Here is a 27,598-nt window from a genome sequence, read left to right on the forward strand (position 1 = left end):
TCTCAATTGTATTGTATCACGTTTCATATTTTACTGGTGTTGTGACGTATTATAGATATAGACGTAATATAGACGAGTTGTAATCATGACTCTGCCTATATCGTTCTACAGTCATTCTGTTACGCCTATGAGACTTAAACCTCGTGTTTAAATATGGATTGCGAAATTCGCATTAGGTTATCTATGAGTTCCATTAACCACTATATTCCCACCAAACTCTATAATAAGTAATAAGCCTGAAAAGTTAGACTGTGATTCACAGCAGCGTTCTAATGTTTTTGGCCCTTTCAGAGACTTTTGGTACACTACTTATTACTGCAATTATATTACACTAGATGGAACATCATAAAGACCTTCTCATATTTTTCTCTTTCCAAGAACAACAAGGAGGGTGCGTCGCATAAAATTCAATTTACAAAAACATTAATTTATTTTATTTATCCTTTGAAAAACAAACTACAACTCATAGTACACAGTCAAGCTTATGTTTATTTATACGTATAGAACCAGTATCATAGATTGTATAGATTCAAATTAGTTACGTGATAAAGTTAAGTAGACAGTACATATTAATTGCGAAAAAAAAATAGACTATTGTGTTCGTGAAACATATCAATGTGGTCTAATGTATATTGAGCGTAGTGAACATTATGTTCATATGAAATTTACCAATGAAGAAACATTTTCATTATTTAACTACAAACAGAATTCATTAGGAAGTAAACTTGCACTAAACACAGAATATCGCTTCAAAGTGCACGTAATTTTGAACAATAAATCATTTTCCTGATATTCATAAATAATATGTACATATTTTAAATGTACCCCTATATTAAATTACATACAATAAAGATTAGGTGCTTAATAAATCTCCGCAAAGTTAATAAAAGTCGATGCGGCTGCTCTCATTATAGACACAGCTCTATATTAAGATAGAGCTCCTTGAGTAGACGGTGTGGTGGAGGCAGGAATCGCTGATCCTGGCGGCGCCGCTTGTTTGTGAAGCTCCCGTGGATTTAGGGAAACACGCCACTCCCTAATTAGGGCTTCGTAGAAGGTCATCTACATGTAAAAATCTCTTTTAATATACATATATAGTTATAAAAAGGCATTTCTTATTGCTTAGACTGATATCCCACTGAGCTTCTCACCGGATCTTCCCAGTGTTCGTGGTTCCGATCCGGTGGTAGATTCAGGGAGTTATTCAGATATCTTACTAGGGAAAATGCTATCAAAATTCTCTGAAACCCGTGCCCCATGAGCTGCTTCACCTCAAGGTGAAACCAAAATGACCCGACAAGGTTTTACGTAGTTAGATAGGCAAGAACAAGCAAAAACATGAACCTGATTACTGACTTTTTTAATTTTTCTGCATAAATGACTGGACGAGCTCACAGCCCGCCTAGTATTAAGTGGTTACCGGAGCCCATAGACATCTATAACGTAAATGCCGTCCCTTGCCTTGAGATATGAGTTCTAAGGTCTCAGTATTGTTACAACGGCTACCCCATCCTTCAAACCGAAACGCATTACTGCTTCACGGTAGAAATAGGCAGGGCGGCGGCACCTATGTGTGCGGACTAACAAGAGATCCTACCACCAGTAAATTTCCGGTAATTACTTAGCATGGGGTGAATCGTAAGCTCAATAGCCCGTGCTGCTAATCTGGCTGAACTAGTAAAGATGACACTCATAACTCAAACCCTAAATTGCATGTAATAAGAGTGAACATCCATGAAAAAAAGTTACAGTTCCTAAAACTTAATTTTCGATTAAATTAGTTCAATTTAGTCTTATTGAGACTTTGTAACTTACCCCATCTTTAGCACTCATTTTTTTTATATACAGTAAAAACTCAATAATGGCCACAAAGAGACCTAGTATTCCTCCGACGCCAAGTACTAAGAAAATGCCGCTCGTATTTGCCATTTGTAAAGAACCAATGTCTTGTTCGCCGTCAGATTTAATATTCTAAAATTTAGTTTAAACAATATTAAACCTTTTTGAAAAAAACTTAATTGGTCAATCTTTTACAAACAAAATAAGAACACATAACAAAGCATTCTCCATTACGTTCTGACTATTATTGTCTTTCGAATATCTTGAGACGTGTTTTGACTCAAAACTAAAGAGAAGTTTATACTTTTTCTGGAATAGTAATAGGAACAAATTCCAGGCCTTCCTGGTATTAGGGAAACTACTAATCATCTTGGGCATGTCCCAAGTCTGAATTATTAAAAAATAAATACATATTTAAAAAAATGTGGTATACTCAAACAAGTAAGAAATGACCTCGCAATGTGCCACGTTGTCTTCAATTTCCCACCATTTCGTTTTCAATCTTGTTAATTCCCCTATTTGTTGCAGAGACAATATCGCGTGGTCTATTAAACTTCGCCGAGGAAAATCTGGTTAATCAAATATTAAAAATAAGATTTCAAAAAAATTTACATTTCATAGGTTATCTCTAAATAGTTTAACTTCTTATCGATTTCTAATTATAATACTATTTAATTTTATATATTTTATAACAATTACTAATAACATGTATCATTTCCCTACTATGTAGAGCAGTATACAAACAAAACCAAAATTTTGATGAAATCCACTCACTTTTTGGCATAGCTATTCCGTATTCTTTCGAATCCAATTTAGGGCCAACCATTTTCAAATTGCAGTGTCTTTTTGTATAATAGTCGATTGCTGAAGATTCCATGAAGAATGCATATTTCCCTTTTCCTTTAAGCACACGGTTCACTCCATCCTCATTGGAAAGCGTAAATACCGATGGTCTGGACGTGTCCATGACCATCGAAATCTTCTTATAAATAGTGTCATTCGAATTCTACCAAAGAGTGGTAACATTTAAACCATCGCTCATTTTAAATTCGACATATGTGGAGAACAAGACTCATTTAAACAACTGGGTTATAATGTAAAAATTATTGTAATTTATATATTATAGATAAATATTACAAAGTATTAAATAGAAAAGGTTGTTTTTTAAGTTCTGATGTGATAATGTTATTCATAAACAATGCGGGTGCACTGACTACCTTTATACACACTTTAGTAGCAGCTTACTCCATATGCTTATCGTACAATTACAGAGGCACACCAATTAGACAAACAGATCTGGCATCAAAATTAGAGAAAGCGAAGGCATAAAAAAACTTTGGAATAATTAAAAAACTAAACTAAATATAATACCTATAGAAACTAATAGGAAAAACAAGCTAATTCACCCTAAAAGATCTTCATGTGAATTTACTTTGAAAAGCTTATAGGTGGCTGAATTCTGCACGGCTCCATATGAAACCTTTGTTTGTTCAGAGAGGGCCTTCACATCTTGGATGTCGTTGTTACGTCGATTGTTCCTCATGAAAGTCGACATGTTCGCCATATACGAAGCTGTCACGATCATAGAGAAAAACCACCACATTCCAACCACCCATCGAGAGCCCGGTCCTCTGTAACATACAAATAAATGATCATTTGAATGTTCATCACCCTAGATACATAAACTCAACCAAATAATCTTTAAAGCTTATAAAATTGAAGTAATTTAATGTCCATCTTATTTTTATATACATATATCGCCTTTTCGCATTAAAAGTGTACAATTTCCTAAAAAATTCGGAATTGAGTTAATATGCGGAAACATTTGGTGTCACCAGTATTTTTCTCATAAATACTGTCAAAAGAGCGTAGTTTAGTTTTAGTTTAGTTTACTTATGTTTCGACTACTATTAACAAAATTAATACATAATTTTATCTTACTTTAAAAGACAGTTAATGTAACTGGTAAAGAATAAAAAATAAATGTTTGCAGTAAAACTATTACACGTTAAACCTTTAATTCACTCTCCTGTAAAATTAGTATTTTGAAATTATACAGTTTTAATGCGAGAAGACGATATATTAAACCAATGTAAAATTAAAATTTCCTAACCGTGGTAATATATCGCAACCTTGTGTCATTATGGCACCCACATTTAGCCACATACAGTTATATAAACTCCATATATTTTGAAGGTTTTCAGGTTCCAAATTACACGGATGTGGATTCACCCAGTCGTCTTGGCTCATTCTGTTAACATGGAAACAAACTGATAAATATGGAGAACTTCAAAAAACTTTTATTTTTCGGTTACATAATTAAATGCCAACTGCAAAAATATTACATTCGTTTGCGAGCAAGATCGGTGTATCGAATGTTCTGGCATATTATATTAAGTATAAGCATATTATATATCTAGCCTATTATATTATTTGAAGTCGTCGTGGCCTAATGGATAAGATGTCCAGTGCATTCATATCTAGCGACTGCAGCGGTGTTCGAATCCCGCAGGTAAGTACCAATTTTTCTAATGAAATATGTACATAACAAATGTTTACTATTGACTTCTAAGATGAAGAAATAGCGTCGTGTAGTAAAAATCAAACCCACAAAATTATAATTTGCGTAATTACTGGCGCACGTGTAGGTACCACCACCCTGCCTATTTCTGCCGTGAAGCAGTAATGCGTTTCGGTTTGAAGGGTGGGGTAGCCGTTGTAACTATACTGATACCCTAGAACTCATATCTCAAGGTAGGTGTCGGCATTTACATTGTAGATATGTATGGGCTCCGATAACCACATAACATAAGGTGGGCCAATCCGACTAAGCAATAAAAAAAACAAAAAATAACTACTATCACAATTAAGTCGTCCGTTACCATATATATAGTACAATATAAAAATAAACTTAAATTTAAGAACTTAATTTAGGTAACGTCGAAAATTTAGAAAATAAAATAAGACGAGATTAAACCATAAAAGTAGTTTTAACTAAGTATTTAAGAGATCGATTCAAAAATAACTTCAAACATCACTTTCAACTGTCAACGATTCATAACTTTTTTGTATACTAACCTTGCACAAATAAGCAAGATAAACGAAATAACTATAAAAGTAGTTGCCAGATAAAGCCAAACGTCCAACGACAACGGTTTCATAAAAGAAAACATATCTGGCGGAGGTGGTTCTGTTTGCTTAAACAACATGCTTACGCCCAAAACCATGAATGGCGTCGAAAAATCCACGGCTGCGAGTCTTTCCGCGGTTATAGTTAAATCGGCAACACCGAGCTCTGCTTTCTGAAGAAGACAAAATGAAATGATCCCAATTAATCAAACAAATCAATAATATATTCTAGGGTTTATCAAACCGTATATGTCGTAAAATAAAAAGATAACATCATAACTGAACAGCTCAAATTTGAAAGTATTGAATACCAGTTTCATGTTATCGAAGTATTAACTTTTTTGATTATTTTTGTTGGTTTTTATGCAATAGTCTTTGGTTAAATTTATCGTCACTTACATGTTCAATGAGGTCTCCTATTATACCGTCCCACTTCTTAGTTTCAGGGATGGGATTTCCAAGTTTATTATCAGCCACTTTATAAAATTCATATTCTAGTTCTATATTCGTTTCGTTCTTAATTTGTTTAAATATTGCTTCGATAAGATCAACAACGAATCCTCTATAAAAAGTTCCATTTGAGTTTTCCACTATTTCAAAATACGGAAGATCCTTTTTAGTCGCAATCTGAATGAGAGACCATCTAATAAATTAAATGAAGAACTGTAAACTTATTTTTTCATGATTTTATAGCGCCGTTTCAAATGTTTATGCTTAAAGCATTCAGATAAATCAAAAGTTCCTTATTGGAACTTCATAAAATTTAAAATAGAAAATATTATAACACTTTGATTGAAAACAAATTATTATACTCGACGTGCAGGAATATACTACATAATGACATGAATGAAATCAAATTCGGAGATATTATGTAACAATTTTTACATCCTTTAAAATGGCAAAGATTAATAAACTAACTAGCCCATGGCCCAATCAGTACCGAACCAGTTTTGGGTTCCTTTTCCACGAAGTCAAAAAATTACGTATTTACCCTTATTTTAGAGTTAGGTTTCAGTACTTTTGAACGATCATTCACAATCCTCTCTGTCGTTATTATGTTGGTTCTGGAATCCCAAGAGCCAGCAGATACAAAACGACTGTTTCCATCCAATTTCGAAAAATGTAAATGAAAATTTTTTCGTCTACCAAATTCATCGAAATCTATGAAGCCTGTAAAACCTTTGATTGTAGTCTGTAATTGTAATTTATAATTAAATTGCTTTAGTTGTGATTAATTAAGCTACATGAAAACCGAAATCATACATATGCTTATAAACAAACATTGTCAAATATTACGATACGATATACGATATTATACGATATTGACCTTTGTATACGATCATTTTTTAATTGTCATCCAAGTCAGATTAGTATGGCTGAATTCAACATAATATGATTTTACCATGCTCACAGAAATCAGAAACACCAAAACCACAATCAAGATGTTTTGTACTGGTAAGGAGTCTTGTATCAGAAAAGGGAATGTGTTACAGAACGATATAAAAAAATACCCTATAGATTAATGACATTTATCAAAGTAGTTAGTACCGCTTGTTGTTTTAACTAATAGCAGCTAACCTGAATTAAAGCAGCCCGTAACTCGTTTCCCAATGGCCATGCAACCTCTTCGTAATCAGTTTTAGAACCTCTAACACACAGCTCTGGAGGAGGCGGAACGTTCATAAAATTAAAGCTTCTATAATCACCCATCATCCCTCTTATGGCTTTTTCGACGTGATTTATAGCGTCAGCTACTAGCGCAGTTTCCAACTGATTTCAAATCGATGAAACAATATTTTTTTTAAATTAGCATGACAGTAAATTTAATAGAGCGTAAATTTATTGCGCCATGACACTTTGTTTAGGGAAGTGGTTTTTATATATTGAGGTAGCTGTTTAAACGAACTCTCCTAGTACGAAGGATTTATTAACGTCCATTGACATTGCAATGTGAATGACAAATATCCACAATAAAATTACTTGATTCGTCCACAAAACAGACATTGCTAATAATTCGAGAAGACATGTATCACATGTGTTTTTTTCATAAATTTTACTACAACTTTAATTATTTTACCATGTTAAGTTGACCAAAAGAGATCGCTTTCAACAATAAGTACGCTCTTGGTAAGCCCAAGTTCAATAAAATGTATTATATATTTTTTTGAGTTTATGCAATTAACTAAATTTAATTTCGTAGAAACTTTTGATCTCGCTGAAATTCGAAAAAGTCTTACAACACACAGACGTTCTTCACAAATTTGTCAATAAATATCGAGTTAAAACGATATCAGTGAAATTACATGCAATTACCTGAATTGGTTCATTATCCGTATTAATGCCTAAATCTTTCCACTTGACATCATTAATGTGTGTTGTCAGATGCAGGGTTGATATATTTGCCATGAGAGCCGGTATTTCATAAAAATTTAAACTATATGCATTTAGACTTGTCAAGATGAAACTCTGGACCAAAGAAAATCACTAAATTAATATCTCGCTTTAGCACCAAGCCTAGTAACAATTTTTGTACATAATATATCTACCCGTACCGCGCACGGTCAAATTCACTGGTAATTAAAAAAGTTATCGATTTTATTATTATTTAATACAATAATGTTGTATTCAATGCAGTTTTCTAAATAAGGACCAAAAATAATTAGAAATGAAGTGAGAAGAAAATATTATCAGCATATTAAAGGAATTGTTTTAAATTTTATCAAGGTACTAAAACGCTTAAATGACTTTTTTAATGAAATTAAGTTTAAGTTTGTAAAACAGTCAATTTGGCGGGTACTGTTACTGGTAGGCTTAGTGTTAAATTAGTTTTACAGACTCTTCCAATTAAAAAACAACTAACAGAATTCAGTAAATAAACTTCCATTCACTGAATGTTCCCGGAAAGCTAAATTAGTGGTAATATGATTAGCTGTGGCCCACTTCTTTGAACGCGTAGATAACGTACAGCGGTTATACGAATATACCAAATTTGAAAGGGTGTTTTATTAATAAAGCAAATAATTAGACATCTATTGTGTTTTAAAATCAAAACCTAATTTCATCTACGTCATTACTCTTTGTGAGAGGTATTGTATGGCCCAAACTGGGAGGATACCCAGGCTTTATCCCACAAAAACATTGAATTCCTGCTTGGATTCCTTATAATACAAACACTTCGAGATTTAAAGTCTTTAATGATCTCAGATGTTTTAAATAGGGTTGCACTATTCTAGTCCACCACACTAATTCCGGCTTAGTGCTTTGGTCTTTATTTTGAAAACTCAGTCTTAAGGATTGCTCAGTCTAAACACCATCTTTGCAAACATAGATAATGAAATAAAGTACCAAATACTCTGTCGAATTTTCAACTTGGGTGATTTCCATCATATACTTATGTATATTGCTAAAATGGCAATCTAATATATGGTAATTCATATGCGCAACCTTGATGAGTTCTTTAAATGCTTCTCTGTTATCTCCTTCAGGATCTAATTTTCTGAACAAAATCGGTTCATTGGGGTTGCCCCAATTATTGATTATCTCTTCAAGATATTTAAAGCCTAAAAAATGTACATCTCGTAATTAAATTATTTCAGCCATAATGTTTTTGTATAATGCATTATAAAATGTTCCTATTGCCTCATGGAATCTTAATTCAAATTAGGACTTACTTTTTTCGCTTTCATAGAGAATAGTAAACTTATCCCACTGCAAAAACTTTATCAGCTCTATGTACGCCTTAGATATCAAATCCGGAGGTGGATGATATTGGAATGTAAACAAATCTGTGGGCAAGGTTTCGGTGGTTTCCCAGCCTATTGATAAATGAGATACCTTCAAACAAATATTCAAAGTAAATTTCATTATTCAAGAATACGTAAGGATCGCTTGCGTTATTTTACTAATATTTTAATTGGAAAAGAAATTGTTTTCTTTAAAAGATTAATGTATAACTTTGCGTATTGCTGTCATATTGTAATCTTTAAAATAATAGTTTTAAATGTCACTAAAGAAAATTTCTAACAAACTGTAATGACGCTATCATGTAGTTTTATTATCTTTATATATATATTTCTTCTGTGCGTGTGTTTGTTACTGAGCTAAACGGCTGGTCCGATTTGAATGATTTTTTTCAAATTCTCTCAGGTTGATGATCACACCTACCCGTCAGGCCGTAGCTGTCATACCTTCTTAGGCTACCAGCGAATAGGTAGTAAAAAATATCACCTCTCTCATTCACAACAGAGAGGATTGAATAGAGACAGTTGCACTCTTAAACATCACCGCATTATACAAACTGTGAGTTTACGAGCCACTGAAGATTTGAAAAATATTCTACCTGAATTACATACTCACATTATATCTGTTGCATAGTAAGCAGATTGTATCACAGATGCCATCAGTAGGCCGCGCGTCTATTAATGCTGCTATACCATGATTATCAGAAGTAAACGGGCACACTGCAAATGTTTAAAAATAATCTTCAGAACATTCTAATTGTTAAAGATCTGGTGAGAGCTTTATTGATATAAAATTTATTTTAATACTGTTTTGTGCTGCGAGTAAAATACATCAGATGCGAACTTACTCTATAGGGATTCGAATATTTTTAGTTTTACAGTAGTTACAGTAATAGATTATAAAATTCCGAGCGATTTTAAAATCAACACGTCATGTCACTTTATAAAAACAATGTGAAATATACATAATGATGCCCACTGAGTTTGTCGCCGGATCTTCTCAGTGGGTCGCGTTTCCAATCCGGTGGTAGATTCTGCGAAGCACTGCCCTTGCTAGGGCCAGGGTTTGAGCCCCGTGAGTTCACCTACGCGTCAAGGAGAAGCTGAAATAGCCTCTCAAGGCTATCAGCATAGGTAGGAAAAAAAACTATTATTTGTTAATAAGTATTTTTCTACTCAAAAATTTAATATATCGAAAATAAGTGGAAAAATAGTTAGTCATTTATTAAATATAATATTATAATTACTCTAATTTTATATGTATTTTAAAAGATAATTTGATTGTAAAGTCTAGCGTATTAGTTTATCATACTAACACTTTTGTCAGTAAATAATCCCCTTACATTTACAACATCAGTCGATTTCGGTCAATAAAAATTATCATATAATCCTTTATAGGAATTATTATTATTATTCTTAGATTTGATATCTCACATAAAAATACCTATATGTTTTCTAGCTATACAATAAACAAAACTAAAGAGAACAGCTAAAGTTTCAGCGTACTTTCGCTAATAGCTATCCGTTTGCTATAACTATAAGGACTAAAATGTCATTAAAATAACTAACTTACTTTCCAAAGATATCGAATAGCTATCAATTACACTGGATTCTAAAGATCTTCCGTGATAGAATCCCGTACTGCTTTTCTGGACCATTTTCTCGAAAACTCGTACCGAACTCGGCACGGTGAGTCCGTTAAAGAGACCACCTGTAAATAAAAATAAATTTAATGGTTTAAGATATTATTGTAAAATTATGAACTAAAAGGTATGTACCTATAGGTAAAGAGGTGGAACGTAATGCAGCACTAAGTTTTATATATAATTCTAATAAAATTAAAACTATTTCAATTTTTATTGATGTCATTATTCGGTGATATTCCAGTCGTGAATGTTTCTTTGAGACCACGGCCCTTCGAGTCAACCTCGGGTGTATTTTTAGAATGCAATATTAGGTCACATTTGCTGGGGCCGTGAGGCGTGATGGGTGTCTTCCATGACCACGTAAAAGAAGCGTTAAGTTAAATAAAATATTTAGTTTTAATCATAACAAAAAACGATACTCTTCTTGTACACGCCTTAACAAGCAAGATGCTCCCTATAGTAATAATACTGTAACGTGTGTCGATACTTATGTGTCAAAGACATGTTCAAAATCATTGTAATCGAAGATAGATGAGCATACGAACTACATGATAGTGAGTGATTACCGTGGACCATGTTCATCATTATATCAGGAGTTTAATCAAGGTGCTGCGTACCGCTGCTAAAGCGTAAAGTGACCATCAGGTAACCTAAAACTTAGATTGAAAAACTGTATTCCAAAGCCATAGAAGAAAGAAAGCCATAGAAAGCCATAGAAGTCTTTTAAAAAAAATACAACTAGAAAATCTACATGTATTTAGGTACCTTACCCAACGATTTCATTTACATTATAAAATTACGTTTCAATTATATGAACAACTTTTAAGTTTTGTTTAATAACAAAAATCAAGTTAATTAGAACACTCCTTCTTCAAGAAATTATTACTTTTGCTACGTTCAAAACGTTTGACATAATATTGGCTTCTCCATTTAATTATAGTTCTCTGGTGGGTTAATTTTGTACTAGTGTTTGGGTTACCGACTCTCATTCGTTGACGCGATATCACCGCTACTTTTACAGTAAACACTATGAATAATACGCGTTTGTGTCAATAATTGTGCCATGTGGTTGTTACTAATATGCATTTGTTTAATCCAAAGGGGTTATGCCCAAATACGTTACACGGAAACGATAGAAGTGTCTTTCCAAATCGGTAAGTGTAACAGATGAATTGTAAACATTTATTATGAGTGCTACAGAATTATTACTACAAGAATAGTGTTTTATTCGGTTTTCGCAAGTCGTACGTAGTTTTAGGGTTTAATCTTGATTTTATTTTATTGTCATTGTATTATTTCTAATGTTTCGAGTACTTTCTAGTTTTCGTGATGAATGAAGACCGAGTCGACAATAAAAGACGCGAGATTAAATCGTAAAAGTATTATAGTTTTAATTTTACAAGTATGTCATAGATACGTTGTACATAAGTCTACGAGATTTTTATAAATACATTTTACATCTTATAAACATTTTCCAAAGAATCCACTTGAGCGAGTATGAGCATTACCTCAGGTTAGGAGTTAATTCGTCACCTAATCCCTGTTTCGCTTTATCATTTCAAATCATAATGGGTACTAGAGGAGCAGACGGTCTGTCGTATTTTTTTTTAATTACACAATAAATGTTTACTTATACTGTCACTATCTCAGCTTTTAAATAACAAAATATTTAGAAATAAATTTTGTTAATGACGAAGGTGAGGGGAATGCGGGGTGACGTCAGATGCTTTCCTTATGACACTATTTACAGAGATTTTGCCGTTGATTGAATTGTTGCATCTTATAATGTAGCTGTTTATATTAATAAACTTACATTCTGTTTAAAGACCCATTTGTTATAATACAATTAACCACAAAAACGGAAAGAAAAATAATCGAAAATGTATTTTGGTTATCATTATATTATTTATCGGTATATTGAACAGCCCAACTATTTCCATTGTAAACCAAAAAATGAGCAACAAAATTCATAAGAAAACTGAATATATTTAACATTTCGCAATACAAGCTTTCATGTTTTAACAGCTGGAATTTTCGATCGGAATGCCATAACACATCAACAAGCCTTCAATGAGACGGTACATCATGTCCATCTCTCTTCTGTCAGGCTACACGCTATTATGCTGCAGCCTCCCAGAACTGACAGCTACTCAGTTTGGAGATCGTGTAAGTTGCCAAAATCAGATTTATGATTACGATCATTTTTTTTTTAATTACAGCATAGCGTAATTTTAACTTGGTCTATTGAAATTATTGTCATATTTTTTTTCAAGTATGCTCCAATACTGCAATGAGGCCAGTCGCAGTTTTTGGACCTCAAAACCCAATTTCCGACAAGGCAGTTCGTGATCAATGCGCTATTGCTAACATACCTCACATACAAGCCACAATGAAACCACTAGATCCAGATCTTGAACTTAATGAGGAATTAGATTCAAGTAATTCCCAAATTGAAACTGCCGATGAGGCTGCTGCTTTTAAGAAAATAACCATAAATTTTTACCCAGAATCAGACGAAATATCTGTAGCTTACGGGAAACTACTAAATTTTTACAACTGGAAGGTTTTCGCAGTTCTTTACGAAGACGATTTTGGTGAGCTTTAATCAAAAGTATTTATTACTGTAAATATACTGACATAATTATAACATACGTAATACATATTAAATAAATTTTAGGATTACTTCGCATTCAAAAGATACTCGGAAGACATAGTGATGACTATCCAGTAACTGTATATAGATTAGATCCAGAGGGAGACAACAGAAGTGTGAGCCGTTCATTTTTTATTTAATCTGTTTGAACTTGAACGATTACTATAACAATAATATATTATGTAAAGAGCAAATATATATATATATTTTTTGTTTAGGAAATAATGCTTAAACTTTAAATGGGTTAAGTTATTTTTTTATGACATTAATTTGGAGTGTAACGATTGGCAAACAAATAATAACTAACAAAATTTATTGTTAGATATTCAAACTTCTGAATGAAGACAGAGAAGATCGAATTTTATTGGATTGTCACGTAGACAGAGTCATGAAATATATGGAGGAAGCTGGTAGCTTCAAGAATTTGAGCAACTATCAGGTATGTTCGAACCGAATGCAACGCTTGTAGAACACAATTTTAGAAGAAAAGTGTTTTAGTTAAATCTAAGAATAGTAAAAAAAATTGTAATATAATGATATTTTAAAAAGTGTTTTTTTTAATCGAAAATTTTTTTTCAGCACTACATCTTAGTAACATTGGATGCAGCTACGATTTATGATAAATTAATAAACCTTCCTTTAAATGTAACCTGGTTAAGCCTGACAGAATTTGAAAAAATTAAAGATGCTCAACATTACTTAGCGACTAGGGTTGGAAAATGGTCTAACGACTTTTCAACCAAAGTCAATCAGATGAAGGTACGAATATAATTTACTGATAACTGTAGCAAATTGTATTTGTGCTACTAAAAATTGACCTGCTTGGCTTCGTAAGATGATTATTATCATGGTCTTCAACGAATTCGGAAGTAGTACGAAAAATACCGTAAAAATCAGAATGGCACTGGTACCAAGAGTACAACACAAGCTATAGTATGGAGCATTGTTCTACGCGTGGATGGTAAACTTTTTCATGGAAGATAAATATTTCACGTAGATCATACGATACGATATAGAAGATAAATATTTCACGTAGATCACGTAGATACATCAGACGTAAAGTATAATTTCGCGTTACCGTACAAATTTACAAATAAGAGAATTCAAAAGCAGGTCATCACGTAGTTTCTGATGCAGCATTCTGCCATCAGTGATAAATTATTCTGATTTAAATATTGATTAGATTGATTGAGTGACCTTATTGGTTAGCAGACTGAAGGTAATATGTTCAATTCTTTAGGAGTCAAGCCTGATTTCAGTTGTTTTCAATTGTTATTGGCACCATCATATTTCAGCTCATAGCTTGCGTCCAATTTATACCCGTGTTACGGATGATGTTGAACTTTTTATGGCACGAACTTTATTCTTCATTGTATCCCGCTTTGCGAGAAGGAAAGTTGTCATCTAAATTTTAACATCCTCCATTGTCTTCTCATTGCGAAATTAAAGGCTTATTAACTTCCTGAATGTCGGTTCATAGTTTTACATTTTGTTTGCCGCTGTGGATCTTGGCTACAGTAAAAACGGTAGGAGTGACAGATAAATAAAAATACACAGAAACAAAGTAGACAGATGGATACAATAATATTTTTTGTCTTCTTGTAAAACGTAAACCTAAATCAAAGTGATGATAGTGACCTACTAAGGTGGAGGTACATGGATACTTATTATTAAAGTAATTACGGTACCGTATGGTATACTAACTTTTACATTTTAATAATGTATCGAATTTCCGGGAATTAAAAAGAAGACCAATGATACTTTTAGTAATTTCTAGTGGTTAAAAAACCTAATCTTATTAAATTTTATCTTTTTTAAACAATTAAGCAGCTTTTGATGCGTTAGAAGAGGGATACGACATGAAATTGTAAAATTTCAAACATAGAAAAGAATATATTTTTTCAAAGTAATGCAATCCTCTAAGTTCTGCAGACTGATGAATTGGTAATGGATGATATTACCAACCACGTGGTGAAAGCAATGGAAACAATAGAAGACTTAAGAAAACCAGATTTTCCAATATGCGAAAAAGATCCACATCCCTGGCCACATGGAGCACAGCTACAAAAAGCTATACTGCAGGTACTCTAAATGAATACAGTTCAAAACATAATTAAAAATACTTTCACGGCTTAATCTCGATTTTTTTTATATCAATATGTATATTGTTTCTATATTTTATATTATAGTATAGCAAAATCAGGTAGTCAGCACAATATCGAAATTTCGACGAGACCTTATGATCTTAGTCGTCCTTGACTATGAAACCTGTCTTCTTCTTGATTCGGTTTCCTCAATACTGAGGGTCATGACCACAAGTATCATGGGGTGCTTTTTTGGGATATAATCATGGTGGGTTCCCACGTTCTTCCATGTCAGTCTTTTAGAAGGGATTAGTCCTTCGCAGCCACTGAATGGTGGTGCGAGATCGCTATGTGGACTCAGAGAGTGGGTTATTTGACCGCCGCTCACAACTCGGCGTTGACATTTTACAGTTGGCATTATCTTCTATCAAACCAACGCTCCTCCTTTTGCATCCGGGCTTGGGACCGGCAACGGTGGAGTTAATGAAACCTGTAAAGTATTGAAAATTACAAATGCGAAATTAAGCCGGTTAAATAGTTTTAATTATGTTTTAATGATTAAATCGTCGTATATCGTACAGAATCTTATAGTATGCCATTAATAATTTTACTAAAGTAAACGGTCAAAGATGCCCACCTAAATCCTGAATATAAGAGGCTGCTGAATCTTGCTAACAAAAAGAATACCGTGCCCTTGTGGTCAGAATCTCATATGTATATAATTAACCGCGCCACTTAACCTTCAATTCGAACCGTATGATTGTTTCGTAGCCGCAATAACGAGGAATGTGGCTCCAACTGATTTAACATATTAAAAAACGTGTAAAGTTAACATTATTCTATTAGTACACGTTTTACCTTTAAATTTTAAATTTACAGACTAAAACTGTCGGTGTTACTGGCAACATAGAATTCAACGAGAACGGCAAAAGGATAAACTACGTTTTGTTTGTAAATGAAATATACATGTCACAAAGATATACAATAGGGAAATGGGATTCATCCAATGCCACTGAAATTGTCGAAACCAGACAAACAGATAATCGCACTACTGCGCAACAAAGTAAACATTTTATAGTGAGTAATACCTTAAATATTTTAAATACATATGATCTTTAATGTTTAATTTACATTGAGACCAGAAGAGCTACGACAGCCTTCGTTGAAATCAATCTTAATATCAATAAAGTCTAACCTGCTTGTCAGTATTAGACCTGTTTGACAAACGATGACTCCAACATTTTTTCTGTGGCCAACACAGATAATATTACGTATTTATTGTTTCAGGTAATTTCTAGAAGAAACAAACCGTATTTTTACGAGAAGGAGCCATGCAAGGAGGGAGACACCACATGTGTGAACGATAAAGAGAAATACGAAGGATTCTCTGTTGATCTCGTAAAGGCCATTTTCGAGATTTTAAAAAGCGAAAACTATAATTACACTTACTCTTTCTTCCATGACGAGGACAAAGATTATGGGGAATATGACGTGAAAACAAAGAAATGGAATGGCTTAATCGGTGACTTACTTGATAAGGTAAGATGCTAAAACAAGTTTACCGTTTTAATGAAGTTTTACATATTATTGGCTGGTGCGATAATGTTTGACACACTTGAAATAAAATAGCCATAATAAATTTTAACCATATAGTATAATACCTAAGTCCTAAAATAGGTGCTAGCTTTCGTTGAATAAATTAAATATTATAGTACATATTAAGCTTATACCAAGTAGTATAGTATTTAGAATATATAAGTATGGCTAAACGAGCTATGACTGAAATAATATTTGTAAGCCGTTAAAATAGCTTTAATTATGAATGCCGCCACACACCTATAGAGATCAGTCTTCATGTTTCAGATGGTTTTACCAATTCTTTACCTGTGGTATTGTAATCTCGAATAATAAACAATAAAGTTAAAGTGAAATTTATTCTACACGAAAGTAATTAACTCGAATACGGTTATCCTACTTTTAGTTAACTCATTCATATCGATTTCCAGAAAGCCGACTTAGCCGTCTGTGATCTAACAATCACTGAAGATCGAAAGAAGATTGTGGATTTTTCAGTTCCATTCATGTCGTTAGGCATAAGTATATTGTTTAAGAAACAGCTTGCGGAACCACCTGGAATGTTTTCTTTCCTCAATCCATATAGTGTCGGGGTATGGCTGTACACAGCTACCGCTTATTGCGTCGTTTCAATGGTGCTATTTGTTTGTTCCAGGTTCGTTCGCCTTTTTTTGTTAAATCAAACATTTACTTTTTAGGCCATGTATGACATGTATGAAAAATTAGAGTAGAAAAGTAGAATCTGGTTTTGTACAATTACTTTTACAGAAATACTACAAGTAAATTTTAATACTATAACTTAGATCTAAAAATAAAACCGTAAACAAATTCGCTTCCTTAGATTGATAGCTGGAAATCGATTGTGATCTATCGATAACTTCGATTGTTAGCGTCGACGTCTAATCCTATCTGCCTTCATTAGAATTTCACCTGCTGATTGGGAAAACCCGGAACCTTGCGAAAAAAATCCAGAAGAATTAGAAAATATTTGGACATTCAAGAACTGTGCGTGGTTAACAATGGGATCTATCATGACACAAGGATGTGATATCTTACCCAAGTACGTTTAAAACTATTTTTTTATATAGAGACTTTGAAATGATTTTAATCACGAAAGCACTCTCATGCTATGGGTCCCGGCCACCACTTTTTCCAAATAGGAATGCAGTTTACCCATCCAGAGCAATAACAAGTTTGTATTCCATTTGAAACATCTGCTCTTGACTTACTAGTTAAATTGTATTTGCTTTATGTCTAGTAAAAAATAATACCTTAAAAAAATCTGCCCAAATCACACACGTGCACCTGGGACCAAACAAGGATTTTCTAGGTATACTATGTTCGTATAGGATTTTAGTCTTATCACTAAAGTACTATAGATACGCTGTGCTTCTAAACATAGTATGAAACTGAAACCCTTTCTTGTTCGAAAGTTAATTCACTCTTTATATTCATAACCTACACCTTAATAAATTTCAGGGCTATTGGAACCCGTTGGGTCTGCGGAATGTGGTGGTTCTTCTCTATGATTGTGTGTCAAACATATATCGCCCAGCTGTCGGCTTCGATGACAACCGCTTTGGAAAATGAATCTATTAAAAGCGTAGAAGATTTAGCGGCTCAAAACAAAATATTGTACGGTGCTATTAAGGGTGGATCTACAGTTGATTTTTTTAAGGTGAATATTCATTTTTTATACGTTTTCTATGAATATATAACACTAATTTCCTTTATTTAGTTATAACTGCACAGCTTAAACCATCTCACGTCCTCTCTAGTCATAAGCGATTACCAGATAACAGAAATAAATGTAAGATTTTTATTATACACATACATATATTTAATATACATCCATAACCCTGGAAAAGACATTTATATTTACCATAACAAATATCTTCCCTTGGCGGGATTCGAACCCGCGACCCCCTTATGTTGTGACCATGTCACTTACCACTACACCAGACGGCCGTTAATTGCATTAATACCAGTTTTGCTACCCTCCTCCCGTACCTTAGCATGCGTCCAACTTGGTAGTAAATGGTCAGTCTATGAACACCCGCAATGCCAGAGCCATAACCAGTCTATAAACCTAAACCGAACCTAAAACTTAACCTAAACCTCGCCAGAAGAGGGACATGTCATAAAGCTAAGGGTACGTCTTGTAGATAAGTCTAGAACATGATGGTCTGGGATAGAAATGATTATGTACGGTGTGTTCAGGTTTCCTTTTTTTATGATAATGATAACAATTCATGAGGAAACATTATTTATTGGTAAACTTAAACTATCTGATACATGTTATGAAACAAATGACCTTATGAGAATATTCGACGCCTTGCTGATTGATGTCAGTACAAAACTGATTCCAAAATTAATGACTCTGATGGCAAATTGCATCTGTATGCAATATAATGTGCGCGCTTGCATCTATAGATTACATGCAGTACAATTTTACACAATATTGTATGCACCACAAAGATGAATGGTGATATATTAAAATAACTTTTAATTATAGCATGTGAACTATATGATACAAATTCATTAAACTTCAGATGCATATTAATAATAAAAGAACTATCATATACTTTGTTAGTATCTCTGTTAAATAAGTTAAATATTTTCAGAACTCTAAAGATAAAACCTTCAGACGTATGTATGAAACAATGAACTCAAATCCAGCATTGCTAGTCAAAAGTAACGATGAAGGAGTGAGAAGGGTTTTAAGCGGATCTAACAAATACGCTTTCTTCATGGAGTCTTCTGCCATTGAATACAAGCTTAGAAGAGACTGTAGGCTGAAAAAAATAGGAGGGGAACTGGACAACAAATACTATGGGATCGCTATGCCAGCAAGTAAGTTGCTGTTTTCTAACATACCCAGAATAAACTTAGGGAAACATATTTCTATAGCAAAATCATGACAGTTGCTGTTGTCAAGGGGATCAAATAGAGGAATATGCAACATAAATATTGCTGTTTCAGTACAGCATTTCCAATCCCATATAGTGAATAATAGCTGTTCATACTGGCGCTAAAAATGTCATATTCAAAATACACAATAAATTACCCTAAACTTAGTGAAGCCCAAATATCAAAATTAAGAACTTTTCAAAAGTCGGAATAGCCGTTAAATAATTGCAATTTTAACATTTCAGATTCTCCGTTTCGAACTCATATAAATAGGGCTATATTGAAACTACAAGAGTCGACAAAGTTAGATAAAATCAGGAACCTATGGTGGTTACAAAAGTATGATGCGAAAATCTGCAAGGTTCGTCTTATTTCTTCTAAATTATCAATCAAACTCGTAAATCTGGTAAGCTGTACAACTAATATAATCGTAAATGTGTTTTAATAATTATATGTGCAAATTTTGATTTGGGAAGTCAAAAAAGTTTTTCTTGTTTGTAGTTAAAATCATCGTTCATTTCTTTTAACCTGAGAATCATGTGTAGTAGACACCTGATATAACCATTAGACCACATTGATTATCTGTAATTAAAAGCAAAAATTTAAACTTACTTTTTATCTTTCGACAAACGCTAACGATGGCATTTATATTTTCTTCGGTAATTCAAAATAAGGCGGAAAAAACCGGGACCGCGTCAAAAAACAAAATTCAAAAATTCTTGTACAGTGTAACTAGTCAGGTCATAAGTATTGTCACACAGTAAAAACTTTTCTTTTAGAATGCTGGCCACAAAAAAGTTTATTGAATTCGAATATCGAATTGTTCATGAAAATAAAAATGTATACTTTTAGAATTTTACTCATTTTTAAATATGGAGTGGACGCTTAAAGAAGACCGTGCTGCAGTTACTGCGTTGCATCGTTGCGGTTACGCGCCAATTCAAATTTTTTACATACTGAAAAATTTGAATATAACCAAAAGATTCGTTTATCGTACCATCAAACGATACAATGAAGACTCTAGTGTAGATGACAGGTGAAGAAGTGGTCGCCCTCGGTCTGTTAGGACTCCAGCAGTGATAAAAGCTGTGAAGGCGCGAATTCAAAGAAATCCCAAGCGTAAGCAGAAACTGTTGGCCCTTCAGATGGGGTTAAGCAGAGCCACGGTAAAAAGGGTGTTAAATGAAGACTTAGGGCTTCGGGCATATCGAAGAAAAACAGGACATCGTTTGAATACTCGTCTAATGGACCTGAGACTGAAGAGATGACGTGCTTTGTTGAAACGGTACGCGGGAAAAAAAGATCGGGAAATTCTTTTTTCGGATGAAAAAATTTTTACCGTAGAAGAGAGCTTACAACAAACAAAATGATAAGGTGTACGCACACAGTAGTGAAGAAGCGAGCAACCGTATTCCGCGTGTCCAACGAGGTCATTTGCCATCCTCGCTCATGGTATGGTTGGGAGTTTCTTATTGGGGCTTAACAGAGGTACATTTTTGTGAGAAAGGTGTAAAAACGAATGCAGTTTTGTATCAAAATACAGTCCTGACGAACCTTGTGGAACCTGTTTCTCATACCATGTTCAATAACAGGCACTGGGTATTCCAACAAGATTCGGCGCCAGCTCATAGAGCGAAGAGCACACAAGACTGGCTGGCGGCGCGTGAAATCGACTTCATCCGGCACGAAGACTGGTCCTCCTCCAGTCCAGATTTGAATCCGTTAGATTACAAGATATGGCAACACTTGGAGGAAAAGGCGTGCTCAAAGCCTCATCCCAATTTGGAGTCACTCAAGACATCCTTGATTAAGGCAGCCGCCAATATTGACATGGACCTCGTTCGTGCTGCGATAGACAACTGGCCGCGCAGATTGAAGGCCTCTATTCAAAATCACGGAGGTAATTTTGAATAAACTTTAGTGTCATAAGAATCTATGTTTTGTTAAGTTCATTTTGGTAATGGTTACATAATGAATAAGCTTGTTTCAATTATTTTACATTAAACATGTGACAGAATTTATGACCTGACTAGGTATAATCGAACTCGGGATAAATAAAAGACGGCGGGACTAATAACTGTAATTGCTTCACTAACCAACCATGCTAATAATTAAACTAACTAGTACTGATATTATTTATTTTTTACTAGCTGACCCGGCAGACTTCGTAGTGTCTCAATCGATAAATAAAAGACCTAAACTTTTGTATAAAATAAACTGAAAACAAACTAAAGGTATCCGTCCGACGCGAAGGGGGACACATCAAAGGGAAAACAAAATTGTTATTTTTATTTGATTCCGAGCATTTTCATATTTATCTACCTTTTAAACCTTCTCTGGACTTCCACAAATAATTCAAGACCAAAATTAGCCAAATCGGTCCAGCCGTTCTCGAGTTTTAGCGAGACTAACGAACAGCAATTAATTTTTATATATATAGATTAATTTATTACATCGACAGGTGAACGAGCTCATAGCCCACCTGGTGCTTAAGTGATTACCAGACCTCATTAAAATAATAATGAATTCTGCCATTTACCTTGAGGCATGAGGTCTCATGAGGATGAGTCTCAATTGTCTAGAATAACCGCTGTGCCTCTCTTCAAACCGGAACGCATTAGTGAATCGCGACAGAAATACGTCAAGTGATACCTACCCGTGCGGGCTCACAAGGCTCCCTAAATAAATAAATAGTAATTTCATCAGCGTATAAAATAAGTTGATGTAAAAAGTTGTTCCATAATATATGTAATCAGTTTCAGTTCGCTTAATAAAGTGGTATTATGCTGAATCCATTAACGGTGCTTTTAGGCACCACAAGCACCGGTCACCGTCCTCGTCGAACCCGTCGCTTGCGACGAAGGGCTCGACGAGCGAACTAACCCATAGACAACAGCCCACTGAGTTTCTCGCCGGATCTTCTCAGTGGGTCGCGTTTCCGTGTTAGCAACTCTCCGGTTGAGCCCCGCGAGCTCACCCACTAACGTTAGGGCGAAGCTGAAATAGCCTCTCAAGGCTATCAGCATAGGTAGGGGGAAAAAAAAAAAAAAAAAAAAAAAAATATGCTGAAAAATTCTCATAGCAAACAAATTTCCTATTCCAGGATGTAGACGTTGACGCGAACGACGTACAAGGGGACTTGGAGCTTGAAAATCTTCTAGGTGCTTTCGTTGTACTGATAGTTGGCATATTCTTTAGCCTCATTGTTACCGCCATAGAATTCATGAACGAAGTCAGGAATATCGTTGTTCGTGAAAATGTAAGATCGAAATTAAATACATACATTAAACATTCCATATACAACGACAGTATTGACATTTTTTAATGATATTAATTGCACTAAACAGGTTATCTGAGACATCACAATGTGAATTAGTGGCATTCATGATGTTATAGTCTCAATTCTTTTATGTAACGATCTTTGTTGCGTTATATTATTAGCCGTATCTTCATCTTCATCTTCATTCATCTCTCAAATGTGTTGTTGTTTTATTTAAATAACCACTTAATTCCCCACCAGGTCACACACAAAGAAGTTCTTGTCAAAGAATTAAAAGCTTCGCTGAACTTTTTCAACAAGCAGAAGCCAGTACTGAGGAATCCGAGCCGTGCTCCATCGTTGGCAGGCACAGAAGAATCTGAAGATAAAAACAAAGAGAAGAAGCAGAAGAAAGAAAAAAGCATTGAAAACTTTATGGATTTTGAAAAAGGAGCTTCGATGAATAATTAATTAATCTCTATATATAAAAATTAATTGCTGTTCGTTAGTCTCGCTAAAACTCGAAAACGGCTGAACCGATTTGGCTAATTTTGGTCTTGAATAATTTGTGGAAGTCCAGAGAAGGTTTAAAAGGTAGATAAATATGAAAATGCTCGGAATTAAATAAAAATAACAATTTTGTTTTTCCTTTGATATGTCCCCCGTCGGTCTTTTATTTATCGGTTGAGGCACTACGAAGTCTGCCGGGTCAGTCTACTTTTAATAAAAAATAACTTTTTCAAAACGGAGATGACATTTTGAAGGAAATACTGTTAAATTATTTTCGATAAAATAATTGAATTAAGTCCTGTTTACCCTCACATTGAATGATGATTGGGAAATGGGAAGGTAGCCTATAAATCCTTGATATGTGAATTGCTTCCTTTTGGCTATGAAAATTTTTAGCTATGAAAAACTTGAGACCTAAAGTCGTAATCGAAATTGCATTGAAATATCTGCTATTCTACATTTCAAACGGATTGGAAAGTGGTGCGTTGTAGTTAGATGTTTTCATAACATAATTTCATGAGTGCTACGAAAATTAATTAATGAATCTTACGGGTTTGATTTTGTTTTACGATATTTCCGTTAAGTTCTCCCATCTTGAAATCCGGTCGTAATAAACGATTTTTTAATAAATTCGATCACGTTTACTGTTCATATGCTTTTTTTTTTCATTACTAAAAAAAATTTACATGTTCTAACTTATTCTTTTAACACATCGTCATTACTTTTATCCAAAAAACAGGAAAATCTCTTAACAAATAAACGAAAAGAGGTACTGCACTGCTTTGTTTTCTTGACCTATTAATATAAAAATGAGAGGATTGGCTTTATCACGAATCCCAGGTCTATGCAAAACATCAAAAGTCTTTAATTTAATAACAAGCCATGGATGCTTCAAAAAATAGAGATTAAAAAAATAAAATCATACGTTTTATCTTAACAAGTTTTAATAATTTAATTAACCACGCCACCGTGGCGAAACCACAACTATGGCAATTAAATTATGTATTGCTAACATGTGTAGAACGACTTCTGTGATGAAAAAAATCCATAAACGTTCACTAATCGAACTGAATCATAGCAGCCAAACATGCGTAATAAAAGCAAACTCGAAAATTTGATTCAGAATATAAGTAGAAAATAACATTTGTTTTTTATGTAATAATTTACATTTCCGGGTATTGTGATGGAAAAGTATACTGTCTTATTCTACAGTGAGAACCAATTAGTAAGCCTGTAGGCTTCTCTGCCGATCTACTTTACCGAATAAAAACACTCACTCGGTAAACAATCTTCCGGTTCTATTAGGAAAAAATGAAAACCTACTCTTTTAAAATATATAGAAGGAAATTTATTGAAGTATAAGTTTGATCGATATTGTCTGCAGTCTAAAAAATATGATAATGCACTAAAGTACACAATCTGCACATATCCAAGTAATAACTCATTAATCGATAAGATTTATATCAATGTCCTTTGCTGACATTTGCCTTGAAGTCAATAATAATACGTATATATTATATTCACACAAACACGTCATGACGATAAATGTCAACATTGAACTTGAAATGCAATATTATTTTAAATCTGCAGAGTCGAAATTAGCTTACTTGTGCTTTTTTCTTATTACGTTTCTCATATTCCCGTGTTATATTTTGACGTACAAAATCCTCTTGACTTTCCTTAGGAACGCTTAGTCTAGTACTCAGAAAGCAGGGTAGAAATTGGTAAAATACTTGAAAATACCCTATATAAAGTCAAGGAGATGGAAAACTAGTGGTAGCAACTCAAAAAGGTCTTGGTCACATACGTATCCGGATCTTGTGATAAACATCTTGACTGACCGTTCAGTTTGAAAACCGATGAGATTGTGATGAAATTGCTGTAATAGGTGAAAGCTTTTTGGAGTTCACTCCTCGAGAATCGATTTCATCTAATGTCCTGAGTACAAAAAATATTTTTTATTTTTATTGCTTAGATGGGTAGACGAACTCACAGCCCACCTGATGTTAAGTGGTTACTGGAGCCCATAGACATCTATAACGTAAATGCGCTACCCACCTTGAGATATAAGTTCTAAGGTCTCAAGAATAGTTACAACGGCTGCCCCACCCTTCAAACCGACACGCATTACTGCTTCACGACGGAAATAGGCAGGCATGCTACCTACCCGCAAGGTCTACACTTTTTTTTTATTATTTTTTTCCACAGGAGAAAATCACCGGATCCCCACCCGCGCGGCAGGTGGGGTATGTGGGAGTTGAACCTCACTAAAAACTCCTGCCGCTCACAACCGGCGCCCTACCTCGGACCGGGCCGGAGCCCAGTCGGGGCTATTGAAACGGCGGGACAGGGTTGACGCAGAGCACATTACATCCATCCCACCGTCCCACGGACGCCGGACCGGTGGCCGCCAGCGACACGACCACCGGTTCCCTCGTTCAGCGGGCCGAGAGCCCGCTTTGATGGCGCCGCGTTACACCTTCCCCCAGAGCGGTCGGGGGAACGCGGTCTACCATCACCCGGCTTCCTATTGCGGGTGAGCGTGCAGAGCACGCCACCCCACGTCTGGGTCCCTCCCCGCACAAAACGGGTGGGACCCCTAGCTCTTAGGGGGCCAGGTCACGGATACGACCCCGGTCCCGACCCCCTGCTCGGCGGCGGCGGGTTTCTGCGTAGTGAGGAGAGCTTTCCCTCACTCGCCCCGCCGCCTCCTTCTGCGAGATGGTGCACTCGCAGAAGAAGGTCTACACTAGTCTACACTAGAGGTCAAATTATAATTTTGCGGGTTTAATTTTTATTACACGATGTTATTCCTTCACCGTGGAAGTCAATCGTGAACATTTGTTAAGTACGTATTTCATTAGAAAAATTGATACCCGCCTGCGGGATTCGAACACCGATACATTGCTAGATACGAATGCACCGGACGTCTTATCCTTTAGGCCACGACGACTTCTTCGATCTACGAGTAGTAAAATCGAGTAACAATAATCGATATGATATCTATTAAAATATAATAAATAAATACTATCACATAGCACTGTAAAATCAAATTGTATTTTATGTATGTACATAAATCCAATTGTCACTCTCCACCCAGCTGACCCAGCATCGTTGTGTTAAAATAACTAATTTACAAATTTCTATTACACTATACATCAAATAATTATGTACATTGTGCTCAAGTACTAAAATTTTGCAAAAATGGCAGTGATTTAAAGCATTTCACGAACAATTAAAGGCAAATATAAAATAATTTATTTTATTTTAACTACTCTAAAATCTATTAGCGCTTTATACCTTTTCGTAATGTACCTACGTATATTAGCATAGTTATTAGCACAGGTGTTATTTATGTAAAACGATGTATGATTATTTATAATAATATTCTTATCGGTATAATATAAATAAATAAAATTATAATATAAACATTCTTTCAATATTAGAAGATTCGTTTATATATCCCATTTATTAATTATGGATTTGTATCCATAATAAATAAATGGGTAAATTAAGCATTTTTTTAATGCTCTTATAGGCAAACGAGCATACGGCCCACATGACGGTGAATGGTTACCGTCGCCCATGGACTTCAGCAATACCAGGGGTAGAGCCAAGCCGCTGCCTACCGTTAAGTATTCTCCACAAGCCTCGTTTGAAGAAGGACATGTGATAGGGCTTAGGGAACACGGTGGAGGGAGGCTCATTCCAAAGCCGGATGGTACGTGGCAAAAAATATCTCTGGAAACGCACTGTGGATGAACGCAGTGGCTCCTGGTGTGAACACAAAGGAACTGTAGCCGCGTGACGGAGCAGAAAAGCACAAATTCTCCTTTGTCCATTTATCCTTTTTGAATTGAAAAGGTGAATGGTAAATTAGTAATTGGAAAAATGGTAAATGCTTAACAAGCCACATCATGTATAAATCTCTGTCAGTAAGTATCTGCAGTCGGCTATCATTGCGCCATTTCGAGAAGGCGGCACGACATGAGAACGCTCTTGTCGTGGCCGCTGGAAACTACATACCCGATCCTGTAGACTGAATGGTAAACAGTCGACGTCGCCCAAAACACGTCGTTGCGGATCCTCCCGATCCATTAAAAGTGCTTTAAGGCAACACAAGCACCGGTTACCGTCATCGTCGAACCCGTCGCTTGCGACGAAGGGCTCGACGAGCGAATTAACCCACAGACACAGCCCACTGAGTTTCTCGCCGGATCTTCTTAGTGGGTTGCGTTTCCGATCCGGTAGTA

The 27,598-nt window shown here is 34.8% G+C and overlaps 2 protein-coding genes across 4 annotated transcripts; one reads left to right on the plus strand and one right to left on the minus strand.

The window, feature by feature from the left end:
- Nucleotides 1–456: 456 nt before the first annotated feature.
- Nucleotides 457–10,876, minus strand: LOC114245570 (glutamate receptor ionotropic, kainate 2). Of its 3 annotated transcripts, XM_089737498.1 has the most exons (16): nucleotides 10,487–10,873; nucleotides 10,282–10,419; nucleotides 9,325–9,428; nucleotides 8,640–8,802; nucleotides 8,314–8,528; nucleotides 7,282–7,434; nucleotides 6,547–6,738; nucleotides 5,960–6,160; nucleotides 5,368–5,595; nucleotides 4,918–5,141; nucleotides 3,953–4,090; nucleotides 3,272–3,470; nucleotides 2,614–2,845; nucleotides 2,293–2,408; nucleotides 1,816–1,971; nucleotides 457–1,062 (listed from the first exon to the last, which is right to left on the minus strand). In XM_089737498.1, exons 1-16 carry the CDS (start codon nucleotides 10,575–10,577, stop codon nucleotides 928–930), a joined length of 2,685 nt encoding a protein of 894 aa, XP_089593624.1. In that variant the 5' UTR covers nucleotides 10,578–10,873; the 3' UTR covers nucleotides 457–927. The 3 variants fall into 3 exon arrangements, with proteins under 3 accessions (XP_089593624.1, XP_089593625.1, XP_089593626.1); XM_089737499.1 differs by lacking the exon at nucleotides 5,960–6,160; XM_089737500.1 differs by lacking the exons at nucleotides 457–1,062; nucleotides 1,816–1,971; nucleotides 2,293–2,408 and having other exon boundaries at nucleotides 2,621–2,845; nucleotides 3,246–3,470; nucleotides 10,487–10,876.
- A 454-nt stretch (nucleotides 10,877–11,330) lies between these two features.
- Nucleotides 11,331–26,774, plus strand: LOC114245559 (glutamate receptor ionotropic, kainate 2). The gene is made up of 16 exons (XM_089737497.1): nucleotides 11,331–11,508; nucleotides 12,380–12,520; nucleotides 12,628–12,948; nucleotides 13,032–13,123; nucleotides 13,330–13,446; nucleotides 13,587–13,766; nucleotides 14,940–15,089; nucleotides 15,971–16,168; nucleotides 16,379–16,630; nucleotides 17,098–17,321; nucleotides 17,589–17,726; nucleotides 18,146–18,344; nucleotides 19,291–19,519; nucleotides 19,822–19,937; nucleotides 22,680–22,835; nucleotides 23,097–26,774. The coding sequence occupies exons 1-16, from the start codon at nucleotides 11,418–11,420 to the stop codon at nucleotides 23,304–23,306; spliced, it is 2,814 nt and encodes a 937-aa protein (XP_089593623.1). The 5' UTR covers nucleotides 11,331–11,417; the 3' UTR covers nucleotides 23,307–26,774.
- The last annotated feature ends 824 nt before the right edge of the window (nucleotides 26,775–27,598 follow it).

The sequence above is a fragment of the Bombyx mandarina genome, chromosome 23 (assembly GCF_030267445.1).
Source record: "Bombyx mandarina strain Sakado chromosome 23, ASM3026744v2".
Lineage (NCBI taxonomy): Eukaryota > Metazoa > Arthropoda > Insecta > Lepidoptera > Bombycidae > Bombyx > Bombyx mandarina.

What these genes read in the sequence shown, in the direction of transcription:
- LOC114245559 (XM_089737497.1), top strand. Translation starts at nt 11,418, where the DNA reads ATGTGGTTGTTACTAATATGCATTTGTTTAATCCAAAGGGGTTATGCC. An exon ending in TACAAAAAGCTATACTGCAG is followed by an intron (nt 15,090 to 15,970) that starts GTACTCTAAATG and finishes TTAAATTTACAG; the next exon opens with ACTAAAACTGTCGGTGTTAC. An exon ending in AACAAAGTAAACATTTTATA is followed by an intron (nt 16,169 to 16,378) that starts GTGAGTAATACC and finishes TTATTGTTTCAG; the next exon opens with GTAATTTCTAGAAGAAACAA.
- LOC114245570 (XM_089737498.1), bottom strand. Translation starts at nt 10,577, where the DNA reads ATGACATCAATAAAAATTGAAATAGTTTTAATTTTATTAGAATTATAT. An exon ending in TACTATGCAACAGATATAAT is followed by an intron (nt 8,803 to 9,324) that starts GTGAGTATGTAA and finishes ATTTGTTTGAAG; the next exon opens with GTATCTCATTTATCAATAGG. An exon ending in CGGATAATGAACCAATTCAG is followed by an intron (nt 6,739 to 7,281) that starts GTAATTGCATGT and finishes ATTTGAAATCAG; the next exon opens with TTGGAAACTGCGCTAGTAGC.